This window comes from Salarias fasciatus, chromosome 6, assembly GCF_902148845.1.
Source record: "Salarias fasciatus chromosome 6, fSalaFa1.1, whole genome shotgun sequence".
Classification (NCBI taxonomy): domain Eukaryota; kingdom Metazoa; phylum Chordata; class Actinopteri; order Blenniiformes; family Blenniidae; genus Salarias; species Salarias fasciatus.
The window spans coordinates 39,721,896-39,740,479 of NC_043750.1; the positions used below are offsets into that span (position 1 = coordinate 39,721,896).

At 44.4% G+C, this 18,584-nt stretch overlaps 1 protein-coding gene across 1 annotated transcript; it reads right to left on the reverse strand.

Moving 5' to 3' along the window:
- Positions 1 to 11,657: 11,657 nt before the first annotated feature.
- LOC115390332 (testis-specific gene A8 protein-like) lies at positions 11,658 to 18,430 on the reverse strand. Its single transcript, XM_030094162.1, has 4 exons — positions 18,251 to 18,430; positions 15,124 to 15,221; positions 14,226 to 14,298; positions 11,658 to 12,269 (listed from the first exon to the last, which is right to left on the reverse strand). The coding sequence occupies exons 1-4, from the start codon at positions 18,321 to 18,323 to the stop codon at positions 11,764 to 11,766; spliced, it is 750 nt and encodes a 249-aa protein (XP_029950022.1). The 5' UTR covers positions 18,324 to 18,430; the 3' UTR covers positions 11,658 to 11,763.
- Positions 18,431 to 18,584: the final 154 nt, after the last annotated feature.

Consider the following 18,584-nt stretch of genomic DNA (forward strand, 5'->3'; position numbering starts at 1 on the left):
CACTGTGCTATTTGAACTCACTTACCTTTTTAATTTTACTATTACACCATAGAGCCGAAATTATTATTGTCAAAGATTGTGATTATTTTAAGAGAAGGATACATTTAAGCTTGCATTATTTACATGTAGGATTATGTATAATTTACATTTAGGATCAAAAGATGGACAGTATTTTCTCTGTTTTCTCAGACTGATGACATTTTCTCTTCAGACTTTAATTAAGATCCTGTGACAACATAGAAAAACTTTAATAAAGGAAGGTTGAGATGAAGAAGATCTGTGTTTTTGTTTGGCATCAATCAGTTTTATTGGGAAGGTTTTTAAAACAAGAATTTTTTAAAAAGAATTTATTCAAATAATCGCATTTTTTTCATGCTTTCAACAAAAAACACATTTCTGTAACTGTAAAAATTGCACATGAGGCGTTTTTGTGGTGATTGTCAGCTCCGTAGCTGGAGATCAGTGCAAGTTTTAAATGTCTCTCTGCTCTAAAACACCTGAGGCAGAGGCGGAGCGTGGGTCTCAGTACAGAGGGGGCGGAGCATTCTCAATGGGCCCTTTGGACAGTAATTTTACCATTCAAACAATCCCTCATGCTACCATCAAACAACACACTAATGCTCACTTTTACTGAGCCAAGCAAACCTATACGCCTCAGAAAGCAGAATAAAGTCACAAACCAGTTCATAAACTTGTTCTGAAGAACAAATACACATACGCACGCGCGCGTGCGCACACACACACACACACACACACACACACACACACACACACACACACACACGCAGTCTTGTATTTCTATCCTTGTGGGGACCGTCCATTGACTCCCATTCATGTCTAGCCCCTAACCCTGACCCTTACCCTAACCCTAACCCACACCACAACAAAGCCTAACCCTAAAGAAATGTTTTTGCACTTTTACTTTTTTCAGTAACAACAACATGGTCAAGAAAACACTGTTTCTCCTACTTAGGGCCGGAAAAAGGTCCCCACAAGGCACGTCGTTCCACGTTTTGCTATCCTTGTGGGGACATTTGGCCCCGACAAGGATAAAAATACAAGAACGCACACACACACACACACACACACACACACACACACACACACACACACACACACACACACACACACACACACACACACAAATGCAGCCAGTGCTGCATGAGGGCTGCGACCTGCGCCGCGTTCTGCAGTATGTGGGCGCTGGCCGTCACAGGTGTCAATCTCAGAGCGTCCGCTGTCCATGGTGCTGAAAGCTCAGATAACGGGCTAAATCTGTACCATCTTTGATACAGTTTAAATATAAAATGAACACAGCTAGTCTAAAATTACACAATCTATTCAGATAGATATAGACACAGCTATCTATATCTTTTGGAATTCACGTATATTAGAAAAAAAATAGACTCGGCGGTCTCTTATAGTTGAGAGCAACACAAGGCACATTCAAATAGGCAGGTGTTTAAGACCACAGCATTCTGATAAAGATAATATTTTTGAAGGTTTCACTGACTCACCAGTGGCTCCGATGTTAGGTTTTGGGTAGTACCGCTAGCGGCTAGCATAGTGTTTAGCATACTGTTTAACTTCCCTCCAAAGAGTTCAGATCAAGTGCAAAAGAAAAAACTGGTTCATGCCGCACAGCCAATCAGCGCTGGCTTACAGCTCTGATGCATTCAATCAATCCTGGTCCAGGCCGATCAACCAGGAAGGCAAAAGACAATCAGTGGCCGCGATGTGTCCAATCAAGCTAAACTAAGAAAAGAAAGAAAAACCCTTAAAATCAGCAAAAACATGGAACACAAAAATAAAACACTGAACAACTGGTCGTTCTCAAAGTCAGTCATCAATGTCAATGTTAGTTTGTTAGTAAGTTAGTTTGTCAGCCGTAACACAGTCATAGTCACATTCACACATATTCAATTGAGCAGATATTTCAAAGGTAAATTAAAACCACAGAACATGGCTTCACACCCCGACCCCCCTGCTGACAGGCACTCTGTGCTTTATTCACCAGCAGCAGAATGTGACGCATGTACTACGCATCCGTCGCCCCGAACCAAAACCTGCTGCAGTGATAATCTCTGCTGGAGCATCAGCTGCTCACAGACTATTTAGGAGCCCAGGAACCCAGTCAGGAGTCTGCAAGAGAAATCAGCATCAGGGTGAAACCGTGATCCATGTGTCCAAACCAGAATACCTGTAGAGAACCGTCCCTTCTCTTGGAATAGAGATGACAGGGCGGTCCGTAGCCAGGTAATCCCAGACCAGAGGCTGATGTTTAGTCTTCTTCCAGATGTTAACCCTCACGTGACATTGTCTCTGTTCACTCCAGTCCTGCAGAAACATCCTTGTGTGGTTGTTTCGAACACAGAGTCTACAGCTGAAACCAAAAATCCAGTGACGACAGCATTCTGCCAGACCTAGAAAAGACAACGTCTCTTCTTTTAGTCTGTAGCGGCAGATTAGACCACAATGCAGGTCTTCCCGAGGACCAGGACCGGTTCTTCTCCTCCAGATCTTCTCCTCCAGAACGTGTCCAAGGAACGTCACTTTTAGCTGCAGCTGGGCTCAGGATGCTCGGTGGCCTCCCTCAGGAAGACGGTTCAGGAGTAGAACAGTGTCAGGCTCTTCAAGCTTCCTTCAACCTTTTGATCTGAAAACATCCTCCTCATACTGTATCAGAGTTCCACCTGACAGGTCCAGATCCAGATCCCCTCACTGCCGATGCACAAACTCCCAGACTAGAGACAAAGTCCTGGGCCAAATGTGAAACATTATTTACCTTTTTAGGTGAATGCAGGTAAATATTGCCTTTCAGGATCCAATCTGAGTGAAAATAATGCAGCAGACAGGTCAGACAGGTCAACGACTGGATAGTAGCATGAGTCAGAGGTCCAAAAGACAAAATGATTTTAAAATCAGTAGATTTTGAAGTAGCAGATAGTACAGTTCAGTTGATTTCTATAAAATCTTGGAAAAATGTCCACCCATCAGGTCCTCCTCTTCTTGGTGTAGAAAGAGTCGGTACTAAACATCATTGAATCATTCAATGACTTCATAAGACATTCAGTACCTCCCATGACTTCTGGACAAATATTCTATTTTCTATCTGTAGCAGTTCAACATTGAGCTCCAGTGTGATTCTGTGAGGTGTGGTCAATGCTAAATCTGAGTAATCTCTTTATAGTTAGTCCACAAATTCTCCAACTAAATCAAATAAAGGTGAAAATGTAATTCATTTCAGTAGATTTCAAAATTAAGAATGTAGATTCATAGACAGTAACAAATTCTTGTAGCACAGTCATGTAAAAACATTGTCATGCTAGTTTTGTTATGTCGAAGGGGAAGGTCGAGATAAACCTGTTGCTTCTGTCTCCCCCTTCCCTCAGTTTGAAAACCCGGAATGTGACCTCCAAGTCATTTCATTGAAACTGTATTGAAACAAATTCATTTAATTAATTCATTTTAATTCTTCACCCAACTGAGCAATTGGTCGATAATTAAAACCATTTCACTAAAGCCCCACACCCTGTGTTCAGGTTACAGCGATGTGGGGAAGAAGTGACCATCATGGAGGCTTCCTGCTGCCTGTGGTTCAGTCTGATCAGGACGGTTCAGCCCGTCGACCCACTGATATCTTCCTAGTGACTTATAAAACAAACAAAACACATAATTCATTCAAAAGCTAAAAAAGTAAGGAATTTAAAACTTTTTAAAGTCTAATCTCTCTTCCCCCCAGTGTGTGTGTTCATGGCCTGACCTTGTCGCGGTCATGCTGCCTCATATTTTCCATCACGTTGCAGTACGCCGTTATCACGTCCGATGTTTTCACGTCCGATGTTTTCACGTCGTAATCAAACCCACCGCCTCCACAGCCTCCTCCCAGCCAGCCACCCAGCCACCAGGAGCAGCCCTCTCCAAGAATGCGTCCACTGCTTCTGCAGTCACAACATCTCCTCTCCTGTATGGAAAGTCTCAGCAGAACAGAAGAACAGAGAATCACCACACATGTCATCATCATAGAAAAACCAATTTTCTCGCTAAAATCTGAGTTTCATCACTCCTGTGTGTGTGTGTGTGTGTGTATGTCTGCACTTCCCGCTGCTGACAGAGCTTCTCCCTCCCGGCTGGCTGGTGCAGTGTAGCTGGCCGTGGGGATCGGGGCTGTGGATCGGAGCGGCGAGTGCCTGTACAGGACTTTATAACAAAACAAACACTCAAGAGAGAAAAACATATTAGTACATTATCATATTTGTCTATCAAACAGTGTGACTGGTGGACCTTCGTCTCCATTTTCTCACTAGTGCTGATATTTTCTCTGGATTGTTTTCTGTTCAGGGTCCTCGGCTCCTCAACAGTCTGATAAGGAGGAACCACTGAAAGAAACTGCTTTCTTCAGCTCACTTTGGAGGGTTTAAAATAGTGAATTCAATAGAAAATCATGAATAATCATCCTGAGAGTTTGTCCTCAGGGAACCATCCTCAAACCTGTCAATGGCTCAAGCAGTGACCTCTGACCCTGCACGCAGCTGGCAGTCTTGGAGAAATCAGTTTTCTCTCGAACAGGCCTGAATCACTGCTTTACAGCACTATCCAGGAAACGGTTCACAGGTGGAACTTCTGGCCTCTGCCCACCTACTGAAGATGGAAAAGAAAAGAAACTTATTTTGACAAACTTCCAGAGGCAGAGGTTTCTGAAAATGTAGCACTGAAGTACAAATACTGCTACATTGATTAATGCTCAATGACCCGTAAAAGTACCAGTATCAGAAAATACTTATGAGTGCAAAGCATGTCTCCAGACAAACTGCTCAAAGTATTGTTACTTTTAACCAATGGATGTTTTGTGTTGTCAGTAGCAGACATCTTATTTAATTCATCTGATAAAATACTGCATTCAAAGTTTATTCCTCAGAGGAATAATGAAAAACTATGCCAAGACAGCTTGTCTTGTGTTTAGATATAAGCAGGAATTTATTTCTATTAAATGAATTCCCTCTCATTAGAAAACAGTTACTGTTTTTCTTTATTTTGGTTTAATCTGCAGTTGAATTTGATTTTTAGATAAATCAATTTTTAAGATTGCAGAGTGAATCTCTCTCAGAGAACCAATCATCAATCACATCATAGATTAATCAACCCCGTCGTGATCAGACAGGCTATTAGATTCAATGATTTGAATATAAATTCAAATTTTGGGTGTCCTCAGTAGACTTCAGGTTAAAAATAGTGGAGTAGATTACATGTTCAACAAGCAACTTTGTTGACTCGTTGATGGATTCCTTATCTTAAACATGTAAAAAACAGGAAACAAAACAAACAGGTTGAAAACCTTTCCCTTTGGTTAAAACCCTGCTTATTTTTCTTAACTTCCTGTTCTTCCTCCCTGTTCATCAAACCCTTCATCTCTTCACTTCACTCTGCCGCTCTCTCTCTGCCTCTCTCTCTCACCCTGCCTGTCTCTCTCTCTGTCTCTCTGTGTCTCTCTCACCCTGCCTGTCTCTCTGTTCTGTCTCTCTCTACCTGCTCTGCCTCTCTCCCTCTCTCTCTCTCTCTCTACCTCTTTCTCTCTCTCTCTGCCTGTCTCTCTCTCGTCAGCATTTCTATCCTCACACTTCTCTTCAACAACCGGTTTTGTGGCACAAGTGAGGAGTTGCAATCCGTGTTTTACACAGAACCAGCAAATCAAAACCACCATGCATTAAAGTAAACTTTAATTCTCTCGGTGTTCTCAGATCACTCGGTGGTCTGCGCAACCAGCCAGAAATCATCGCTCGGGCCGTAGATTGTGACTCTTCTAAACATTCCAATATCTTGGTCCTGCCGACCACCCCGACCGGTGTGAACTCATCGAATAGTTGCTGAAAACTTTCAACGGGATCAGACCACGCCGTGCTGTTCTACTTCCTGTCTCTTCTTTTCCTATGTTTAACACTTTGGTGTTTACCAAACGGTTAGCACAAACAATAACTGCACACAAAACAGCAACACAAACAGCAACACATGTCCTCTACAAACCTAAACAACCTCCCAGCATCATGACCTTCTTCTTTATTTACCCCCTTTTTTTAACGTGAAAGAGAGAGTCAGAGTCGTGAGGTGTGACCTGCAGAATCACACTCACCCAGTTTTCAACAAGCTTCACCAGCAGAAATCTCCTCAGGCGACGCCGCTTCAGGGGCTCAGCCCTTCCACGCCCGTCTCGGATCTAACCCCAGTGAAAACCAGGCCGCTTCAGGGGCTCAGCCCTTCCACGCCAATCTCGGATCCAATCCGAGTGAAAACAAAGTCGCTTCAGGGGCTCAGCCCTTCCACGCCAGTGGCCCCCAGGGCCGTCCAGACTCCAAGTCTAGAAACTCTTCCTAAGCTCTCCCAGCCACAGTTCCGAATTAGGATAAAATTATTATTACAACCCAATTGTTACTAATCAATGATTAGCAGTTGATTGATAAAAATCAATCAAAAAATGTAGGGACATCTTTGGCTCTTTATGTTTAGAAATTTGCTTTAACAATTCCAATCAACCATGAAATAGTTCTTTTATCTAGTCAAACATCCCCACAGGTAAGGCATTACTTCCTGAGTTAAATATTTAACAGAGGAAACATTTGCACTCACCTCGTTTATGTTGTATTTAGATCCCGGACGAGCCCCCAAACTGTTGTGGAATTTTTGGTGAATCAGAGCCAAAGATGACGAGTCAAGGTGTTGACGCTGCACAAGGAGGATTTATTGAGGATTGCAGAGGAAACACACACAAATCAGCTGATTGAGAGCAAGGCTGTCGCTCCGAGGAGAATCCAACCCAACTCTGGCATGACTTCCGGCCATGCCATCTCATATAGCTAGATCTCACGAGACTAGCAGACGCTGTTTCCAAGTGACTTCAGACAAAACAGAGCGGCCTTCACACTGTGTTCCTGAGAACTTTGAAAACAAAGCATTATTCCACATCAATTACACCATAGAGCCGAAATTATTATTGTCAAAGATTGTGATTATTTTAAGAGAAGGATACATTTAAGCTTGCATTATTTACATGTAGGATTATGTATAATTTACATTTAGGATCAAAAGATGGACAGTATTTTCTCTGTTTTCTCAGACTGATGACATTTTCTCTTCAGACTTTAATTAAGATCCTGTGACAACATAGAAATACTTTAATAAAGGAAGGTTGAGATGAAGAAGATCTGTGTTTTTGTTTGGCATCAATCAGTTTTATTGGGAAGGTTTTTAAAACAAGAATTTTTTAAAAAGAATTTATTCAAATAATCGCATTTTTTTCATGCTTTCAACAAAAAACACATTTCTGTAACTGTAAAAATTGCACATGAGGCGTTTTTGTGGTGATTGTCAGCTCCGTAGCTGGAGATCAGTGCAAGTTTTAAATGTCTCTCTGCTCTAAAACACCTGAGGCAGAGGCGGAGCGTGGGTCTCAGTACAGAGGGGGCGGAGCATTCTCAATGGGCCCTTTGGACAGTAATTTTACCATTCAAACAATCCCTCATGCTACCATCAAACAACACACTAATGCTCACTTTTACTGAGCCAAGCAAACCTATACGCCTCAGAAAGCAGAATAAAGTCACAAACCAGTTCATAAACTTGTTCTGAAGAACAAATACACATACGCACGCGCGCGTGCGCACACACACACACACACACACACACACACACACACACACACACACACACGCAGTCTTGTATTTCTATCCTTGTGGGGACCGTCCATTGACTCCCATTCATGTCTAGCCCCTAACCCTGACCCTTACCCTAACCCTAACCCACACCACAACAAAGCCTAACCCTAAAGAAATGTTTTTGCACTTTTACTTTTTTCAGTAACAACAACATGGTCAAGAAAACACTGTTTCTCCTACTTAGGGCCGGAAAAAGGTCCCCACAAGGCACGTCGTTCCACGTTTTGCTATCCTTGTGGGGACATTTGGCCCCGACAAGGATAAAAATACAAGAACGCACACACACACACACACACACACACACACACACACACACACACACACACACACACACACACACACACACACACAAATGCAGCCAGTGCTGCATGAGGGCTGCGACCTGCGCCGCGTTCTGCAGTATGTGGGCGCTGGCCGTCACAGGTGTCAATCTCAGAGCGTCCGCTGTCCATGGTGCTGAAAGCTCAGATAACGGGCTAAATCTGTACCATCTTTGATACAGTTTAAATATAAAATGAACACAGCTAGTCTAAAATTACACAATCTATTCAGATAGATATAGACACAGCTATCTATATCTTTTGGAATTCACGTATATTAGAAAAAAAATAGACTCGGCGGTCTCTTATAGTTGAGAGCAACACAAGGCACATTCAAATAGGCAGGTGTTTAAGACCACAGCATTCTGATAAAGATAATATTTTTGAAGGTTTCACTGACTCACCAGTGGCTCCGATGTTAGGTTTTGGGTAGTACCGCTAGCGGCTAGCATAGTGTTTAGCATACTGTTTAACTTCCCTCCAAAGAGTTCAGATCAAGTGCAAAAGAAAAAACTGGTTCATGCCGCACAGCCAATCAGCGCTGGCTTACAGCTCTGATGCATTCATGGACAGTCGTAATGTAAGAATTGGCAAATTGGAGCCCACACTCTGATGCGTATACCTTCTCACACACACTGCACATTTTATTATAATAATTTATTTCCGAGTAAATGCGAACACATCACATGAAACGGGGCCCTATGACCTTGTGGGCCCTGGGGCGACCGCCCCCTCGCCCCCACTCTGGCTCCGCTACAGACCTGAGGGTTATGAATTATGGAGTTTTCAGATGTGAGTGTGTGAGCAGGAAGTCATCTGAAACATGGAAGCAGCAGAACTGGACTCCATCTTACTGTGTCCCTCCGCCAGCGAGGCCTCCTCCTGGACTCCATGTGGGCCACCTTCTGCTGTGACGGGCTCCTCTCCAGCAGGGGGCGCCACCTCTTCTGCTGCTGCTGGAGCTGAGTGGCTGGAGTGGCAGCAGCCCTCCTCCTGCACAGGAGGTGAAGGTTCGGGACCTGGAGCTGAGAGGAGATCCAGGTCCGAGGAGGTGGAAGCTGCTGCCAGCTGAGCAGCCACCATGACGCTCTCCTCCGTCTCGGCTCCGCGCGCCTCCTCCTCTGCTGCTTCTCCTGCTTCATCTGCAGCTTCTGCAGGGGCGGTGGCCTCCTCAGCAGGGGTGGAGGACTGAGGCTCCACCTCCTCAGCTTCCACCTCCTGTTCTGTGGGAGCTGAAGCTGGCTCTTCCTCAGAAGGAGGTGCAGCTGCTGCCTCCTCCTCTGTGGGAGCTGAAGCTGGATCTTCCTCAGGAGGAGCTGCAGCTGCCTCCCCATCCTCCTTCACCTCCTCTGCAGCCGGATCCTGAGCTCCTTCTGCAGACTGCAGCTCCTCCTCGCTGGCTGCAGCTGCTCCCCCTTCAGGAGCCTCCTCTTCAGCTCCCACAGCTTCTGGTTTGAGGACCTCCTCCTGAGGAGCTGTCCCTTCCTCCTCTGCTTGACGGACGGCCTCCTCCAGACTCGCTGCAGCGATCTCCACCGCCGGGCCTGTCAGGATCTTCTCTGCTGAGAGCAGATCGGCCGTCGACTCTGAAGGAGGGAGAAGAATCAGAAACACGCTCCCATTCTCTCCCAGCATCATTTTAATGATTCAATAAGCTGCTACTGAAGGTCAAGGAAATCTTTTCAAATAAGCACCAGACCTGATGTGAGAGGAGCAAACAGCTCCAACCTCAACATTTCAACCTATGAAAACTGTATTTAAATAGACAACGACTCTGATTGGTCCTGGAGTCAAAGCCCGGACAGCAAAGAAAATACATTGTTCGATGATATCAAGTTGAAACTTGGTAACCCTGTTAAATGTTGCGTCTTCTTTTACACCTCATTGTGTAAAAACAAATCACTGCTGAGCATTAAAATTAAACATATTGCTGTTTTAATGGAGCGGACTGAACCTTGGCTGTGTGTCTATTACAGGACGATCAACAGTCACATCAGGGTCAAACACTACAGGAGACTCCATGACCATGCTGCAGGAGCAGGTGCAACCTTCTAAAGTGATTTTTTTTTTGGCTTTGAGAAAATCTCTGTTGTGCAGACAAAGTTTAATTTTTATTCTGGATGTTGGAGGAGGAAGATGCTCTATAATCTGAATGTCAGCTGTAAAATTAAAATAACATTTTCTTGTGCAATCTAAACAGTGAAAAGTCAACTGGGCACAAAAGGCAAAAAGATATTTTCGCTCCTATTTCCAGAAGTCAAAGACTAATTTGTGTTCTCATTATTGTTAAATATGTTTTAAACAGCGTGAGTGTCGTCATGAGGTTATTTCCAGCCCGCCTGTCTGCCCTGACGCCCTAAAATGAGCATTGTAATGGAGGATTAGCCTGAGCCCGTCTGTGAAGCAGCTTTAACCTGCTCCGGTCACAAACACGTCCAAACAATCACTTAAACCAATCAGAGCATCAACAATCAAACAGAAGGTGCATGTTTGGGAGCAGAGACAGTAGCACACACTCCAGAGCTGGAACATCCGATGTCTACTTCATTTGTCCTGCAAAACAACTCTGCAGACTCATTTCAGAGTGCTCTGAAGATTATGACACAACAGAAAAGCTATTTTTCCTTCCCTGCAAATTAATTGAAATTGAAAATACTTTAGATTTTAAAATCCATGTTTGGTTTGAATCATGACTGAATGAATACAATCTTAGTTTCCTCTGTAAAAGTGAGGTTATGATTAAAACTCAAAATAATTCAGTATTCCAATGAGAAACCTAACATTTTTCATGATATTCAGTCTTTCTTCAGATGCACCTGCAATTCCTAGAGTTTATGCATTAATACAGTGAATGAAACTCATAATTTGGAGCATGAGCGATGTGCAGTGACGTCTGAGAAAAGGGAGGATTCCTACAGGAGGAGGCAGTTTCTACATCATCTACAGATACTAAACACTGGAGCAACAGGACAAAGCAACAGCAGAGGAAAGATGGTCGTGACAGCTTCATCTTTATTAAAACACTTCAATCTTGATCATCTGGTTTGATCCTGTGGTAATGGAGAAAGCTGTGTTTTGGAGTGTTCCCTGAAGGATGACAGATTCACATTTACAGAGAGAAGAGACAGCAGAAGTGCTCTTTTAACACACAAGTAGAGGAAGAGAATGGCTTCAAATCTTAAGAAAAGTCTCACAAACATGAGTCGCATATAGAAAGTGGCTGCAGATTGATGGAGCTGTACAGATTAGTGTAATAATGGAAAATGTTGAATGGATCTGAATGTGAGGTAAAAAAAAAAAAACAAAACAAAAAGAGCAGGATTTTACAGGGTCAGGTTACACCAGAGCGATCAGTCTGCGTTTTGGTCGCACTTTACAGCGTGAATGTTGAAGGAAACGAGGCTCGACGTGCTGAACAGGTACAGGAAGACAACGCAGGGAAAGAAACCTGTTTTAAGGGCACTTAAGTTAGTTCTAACATTCCTCTGGTGACTGGACAGTACTGACGACACACTCAGACAAATCCTCTGAAAACTGACGTTTGAATCTGAATCCGACCATGCAGACTGAAGCCGGGTGGTCTGAACCTGAAGGGAAGTGAAAACCGGACTCATGAACCTCTGATCGCTGGTTTTTTTTTAACCAATCGGAAAGAAAACGCGTGAATTAGAGGGTCATGAGTGGTTTTTCCTACAGCCGGGATCACAGCACATCTACAGGCTTCCCATGGGGAAGCTTCACGCCGCCGCCTCGGCAGCCGGGGCGGCCGCCGCCTCGGGGGCAGCGGGGGCAGTCTCTGCCTCAGCGGGGGCAGCAGGGGCAGCGGGGGGGGCGTCATCTACTGCTGCCGTACCGGCGCTCTCCACCACGGCGGCCACTTCCGCTGCGGGCGCCGCCTCAACCGCAGGTGCTGCCTCTGCAGGTGCTGCCTCCGCTGCGGGCGCCGCCTCCGCCGCAGGCGCCGCCTCGGCAGGTGCTTCAGCCACGACCTCAGCGGCGGCGGGTGCAGGCGCAGCCTCGTCGGCTGGAGCCGCCGGCTCGGCCGCGGCCTCAGCGGCGACCGCCACCTCCGCCACGGGAGCCGCCTCTACAGGAGCGGCCTCGACGACGGGCTCAGCCGCCGGCTCGGCGGGGGCGGGGACGGGCTCTGGAGCGGCCTCCACGGCGGGCGCCGCCTCCTCCGCCGGGGCGGGCTCGACTGCAGGAGCCGCCGCCGCCTCCGGTGCCGCCTCAGCTGCTGGAGCTGCAGAAAGAGACAGGTGGAGACAGTGAGATCAAGACTTCCTGCAGCACAAGTCTGAAACGGTGTCATGTAAACGTCGACTGTGACCATGAACGACCGAGAAAACAGACAAATGGACAGACGGGAGAACATATTAACCTCAGACTAACAAGCTGCGGTGAGACCATCAGTATCAACGTCCGTCACGCTGGGCTGAAGGTCAAAAGTCTTAAAAGGTCTGAAAGTCTGTTAAAACTGTCGGCGTGAAGCAGAGGATAAGCCTTAATCCCTCAAAAATCCAGTGGAAGGGACGGAAATAAAAGTGCTGAGCTCAGCGAAGATGTTAGCAGCTGTTTGAGTGTTTCAGCTCCCGTTCTGAGAGGATCACATGGACAACGACGCAACTGTTCATAGAGAGAGTTTAAAAACCAAACCAGAGCTCAGGTGTCACCACTGAAGGGTTTCAAGGATCTCAAGAGAAGATTCTGATTGTTTCTGGGTTGAAACTTTGATTGAAGACATACTTTTACGCAGAAGATTTCAAAGCAAAATAGATTTTTTTTTTTGTTGTTATCATGATGAAATGCATCATATACTGTATAATGAAAGTCTACAATCTGTTAAATGAGGTTTAAAGTCTTCACTGATGGTGAAAACTAAAGACTTGAATGTGTTTCGGGGTTGGTTCTGACCGCGCTGTGCAGATATCCAACATGGTAGAACGATCAATCTGAATGGCTGCGGCTCGCCTGTCGGTTCGGATTCCTGTCTGGGAGTTATTTGTCTACTCAGCCCGGAGCTGCTAACCCGGCTGTGAGCTGATCAGCAGCTTCAGTCCAACACAGGCGGATGAAAACAGGATTTTCGTCATTTCATGAATCCTCTACGAAACGTTAACAGGGAGGACATTCAAATTGCTGTTACACAAAATCAATTTTAAGACGCTTGGGTCAAGTTCACAAATGAAATGTGATACATTTTCCATCAGATTTCCACTTCTTTACAGTATTTTTAATTGATTCACACTCCAGATTTTCGCCTGCGTAATAGAGTTAAATGATGGGAAAATTCATCTTATATTAAAGCTAAACCGTAAATCGAGCTGGACTGTGAAGAGCCTTTACTAATGCCAGGGAAAAAAAAAGTGTAAAAATGTTTTTAAATGATTTTAAATGTTTTTAAATGTTTTTAAATGAAAAAAGGATTTAAAGGCCATTTTGGGACGTTTTTTTCCTGTGCTTCAGTTGCTTAAAGTTGTCTAATCCATTGCTTACGTAGGAAATTCTCACATTTAATACTATTAAAAGGATTTTTAATGTGTGCGTCAGTATCTGTTATCACTTTTGTTGCTTTGTGAGGGTTTTTTCAAGCTGCTTGGATCGATCCGAGGCAGATTACAGACAAACACTCCAAGGAGAGACTTTCAGTTGAAAACCATGCCTTCAAGGTTTATTTGAATTTAAATCTAAATGGAGAGTGCAAAAAGAAAGTTGGAAGCTGATCTGTAGTGAAGACAGAAGGCTGGGCCTGTATGGATAACTAAAGGTGTCATCAGCATATAGGCGCATCTGAGCATCACCTGCACCAAGGGCAGTGTCAACACAGGAAGTTAGTAGAAACAGCCTGACATTGTTCAAAATTGTTATTAATTCCTTTAACAGGCAATGAAATGGTTTTGTTTTTTTTCATTTATTTATTTCACTTTTTCTGGGGGGAAAATATTGTACGCTGACTGTGAAATCTGAGCACAAACAAATCATTATTTTCCACGGCGGCTGATCTGGTCACTAGAATTTTTTTCAGTAGTAAGGAAAAGGAAAGTAATTTCAACATTAATTTCATGAAAACCTGTCAAACTTTCAGGGTGATGGGATTACATTTAGGGTCCATTTAGCACATTGGTGTGTTTTTAGTGCTATGTCATAATGAATCTGTGGGTCTGGGCATCATTGTGTGTGTGTGTGTGTGTGTGTGTACCTTTCTCTGTGGTGCTCACGGTGGCCAGTCTGTCTTCAGGACGTTCACTCTCGCCGTTCACTGTCTTGTACGCCTGAGAAAGAAATCAGAATAGATATGGCACCTATTACATTCCAGCACACACACAACAATACCATATTTCTTTATAAAAGTATCCAGATTACAAAATGTCTCGGCTTGCAGACATTTTCTCACACAGCAGCTCTGCCAACAACACACAGCAAACACAGAACAAGCGAGAAAGCACAAAGACCGAGTGTGTTTAACCTCCATGGTCCAGCGTTAATGTGTGCAACAAAAACACTGGAAAAGAAGAAAATCAACTACATTCATCACTTTAACCATTCTCAGCTCATTTCAGACCAAGCTGACGCTTTCACCCTACCTAAAAAAGTGGAAACACAATCTGACAACTTTGTCTTAGAAGAAAGTGTATAAACGTATCTTTAATGCAGTAAATCACATTACTGCATAGTATTTGAATCACGTCATTAAACTAAAGCACAAAATTCAACAGCTGAAGCTCAATTAAAACCCACTGTTGGCCCATTCTACGTCACAAAGACATCTACTTCCATTTGCACCAGTCTCTGTATTTGCCCTATTCTAACAAGTTGATGGCTCTGAAAAATCCTAAACTGAACATGGACTCTGGAAATATCATGAATCCCTGCAGGATTTAAGAAGTTGAATTACACGCTAAATAAATTCATAAGCCAGAGAGCGAGCATCTTTAAGGTTTATCCTGTCAGAAGACTGATTTTTCTCACTCATTTTTATGTGACCTATTCAGTTTATCGTGTACAGATCCTTCACATGGCCTTCAGCTGAACACCGAAGTAGTTAAAATATTCAGATTAAACAAAACAGATCAGCCCCAAACTGGAGAGAAACTCACGTAGACGGCTGCAGCGGTGACGCCGCCTCCACACAGCAGGAAGTACGTCATGTTGGTGGATCCTCCAGGAATCCCGAAGGCCATGTGTCGCACTGGAGCTGCACAGAGAGAGTGTGGATTCAGTCATATTTACACAAATATACACTTAGAACAGCATATGTGGAAAAAACAGAGCATTAACAAGGAGGTGAACCCATTTGAATCATTAGTATGACGTCTCTCCGCCTTTAAACCTGTTACACAATGCAGCTCTGGTCATCTGAAGCAGAAGCCACGGAAAGCTTTAGATAAACATCCAAACTTAAATTAAATCCTCAACACACACACACACACACACACACACACACACACACACACACACACACAAACAACCTCTGACTGGCTTCCAGATGAAGGACTTTAGCGTCCTCCAGATCACACCAATCAAGGGTGAAACTCTGAAACGCCTTCAGATTGAACCATTGTCATGGAAGAAGGAGGTGAAGCTGCAAGAAGACGTGCACGACTTTATAGGATTTCCACAGGTGCACGGACAGGAAGCCAGAAATAAAACCTCCATGCATCCCCAACTCCACCTAATCCCCCCACCCCCCCAACACACACAGAAAAGATGATATCTTTAGCACGATCTTCTCCACGTGTGCACACGCTCCATGTGCTCCGGCGTTCACCTGAGGGGCCGACAGAACACAATGTACAGCGCGTCACGCCCCTTTCCATGTCCTGTATGCTGCAGGGGCTCATAACTCACCCGGCCACTCTTCGCCGCTCAATGTCATTCACAATGTCGACGCTTTATGGTTAGAAAGGCCGAAAACAGCTGCTCAGAGTCACGTTGAGCGCATGAATGAGGGTCTGAATGACGGTTCGAATTTCACTTTCTCATCGAGTCAACAATGGTTGAAATGACACTTTCTCTCCAATAAGGCAGGTTCAGTCATAAACTGGACTTTAAGTATAAACGACTGATTTATCTGCAAATAAAATGTCAACATATCTAGCCAGCGATCCTAGCCCTCACTAACACAGCACATCCTGTTAAATTTGATTCCAAGGAGAGGAATAAAGCACATATCAGAAAACACAGAGACATTCACATCATCTGCATACGTGTTCATTTATTAAACCAATATGGTGACTGAAATCCAAGTTTGCGCCCAGATGGTGGTGAGTGGATCTGTTCCTGCATGTAAACAGAGTAATCAGACTGGAACTGGACCAGCTGCTCTGCATGAGAGTTACAAGTCTGCACCCAATTCTGACCTGAAATCTATAAAAATAAATAAATAAAAATAAGAGCTTGAATGGAAGAAATGAGTCAAATGCCAACTGTAAACATCCACCACAATGCCCGGATGCCAGTGTTTCTGGTAACTGAAACAGATTACACTGACATAGACTCTTTAATGATAACCTCTTCAATTTCAAATTAAAGCTGGAGTCTTTAAAGCAAACCCTTCTGATATGTTTTTAGGTTATTATTTCCACTGATAAACTTATTGAAACATTTCTTTAAATGGTTAAGTACAAACTACTAGAGCTGATATTCTGTCTCAAGTCGATATGATTGAAGGATACGGTTTGATTTGATTCAATATCGATATTTTAGTTTAATTTTTTAATGTTTGTGACCTGTGAGGCTACTTCTTTTAACAGGGATTAGTGTATTTTTAGTTTTGTCCTGAAAATAAACCATGGACGGGAATTGTGATCTGAACTTAAACACTTCCAAAAGAGACAAATATTTTGAATGCATGAAAGAAAATCAACAGGTATATTTCTGGAGTCATCAAACTCTTCCCATTTATGCTGAGTCATGCTTAACGTTCAGACGCTCCTGGGTATTTTTTTCAGGAACAAGACAAACGTGTAAATTTGTACTTCAGAATAGGAGGAACGTGGACTGAAGAAGAAACCCTGGAAAGAAGAGTTTGGGTCATGCTGCTGTGGATGCTGAGCCAACACAGGCGTGAGCCGGCCTCCTCTAATGCCAGTGACACAGCAGCGGCGAGCGGGGACAAGGCCAAGTCCACAGAACAGCCCGGGTTATTTATACAGGTAATCAGTTAATCCCCGCTGCCCGGGTTCAAGCCTGCAAAGATGGACACGCATGTCAGGCAACAACACACAAGATGGCTGCAGTGGGAGCTGTGACACATGTCTGCTGCCTCTGTCCATCAGCTGACATGTGCTGGGAGTCCTGCAGCCTATAGGAGCAGCGGCGGCGTGTCGGCCTGCGCACGCCTGCACAACGCACCACCGAGGGCCTGTTTGACAGACCTGCCTGCAGAAGCAGTCAAACCTTAAAGTTGTGACTCACTTCAAATCATGCATATTGCATTCAGGTTTACCCAACAGGAAATTAAAGGCTGAATTCCTCAGGCTCACATCCCCAAAAGTAAAGGTTGATCCATGCGTGAAGAGACAAAAACCTCCAGAAACTGGTGACAGATTCCTCGCTGACATGCAAACTTCCCACAGTGAGGATTCAAAGCACAAATACTGCTTTAAAAGTCTGACATATATGTCAGACACAGGACACCTCAGAGCCCTGGGGGCAGAGTCTGCCCTCCATGAGGCCCAGCTCATAAAGGCAAACCTGGAACAACGTGTGACGATTGCAAAAAACGCCACAAAAAGCGTATTTCTGCACAAATATTGGCGCACAGATATGAGATGTGTGATAGAAAGCGTGCATCAGGTGCGGACTTGATGTAAAAGCCGAGATAAAGCAGTTTCACAGTGCGTGTGTGTAAGATGCTCTTTCATAACGAGAGAGAACTGTGTGTTCCCGACGCAGGACACACCTCCTCCTCTGCCTGTGAGCGTGTGTGTGTATGTAATGTGTGTGTGAGAGAGAGAGGAAGAGAGAAAGACTGCAAATATCATCTAAAAATTACAAAAAAAAGTGATTTGTTAACATCTTTCTACGATAGAATCCCAATGAATGAGTTTAATTATCAATATAGAGCCGATTTAAATTAAAACAATGAAGCAGTTTTTCTGCAAATCCTGCAAAATTAAAACATTTTTGACAATTAAAAAAACAATAAGTGATTATATGCAACTCAAAACTGATGTTATTTTAACGTTAAAGCGACTTTCGCGTGTTTTCAGCCTCACTCACGGTTTCTGGACGCCGGTTTGAAGGCGCTCCGTGCCAGCGGGGCGACCCTCTGCCATGCCCGTCTGCAGAACATGATTCTCGGCTGCGAGCTGCGGGGTTCTCCGGTGTGCGTGCGTGTGGCTCCCGCAGGTTTCCGGGGAAGAATGCGTGGAGGCGCTGAGCTGCGGTGCGATGCTGCGGACAGATCACTCCCCCTCTATTTAAAACCAGGGGGGAGGCCGCCAGCACGCCCCCTGCAGGCCGACATGGACGACTGCACCAGATACACATAGACAGACAGACACTGAGCGTTGTGTTCGGAGGGTGGAAGGTTCGAATCCTGAAAAATTGCCAC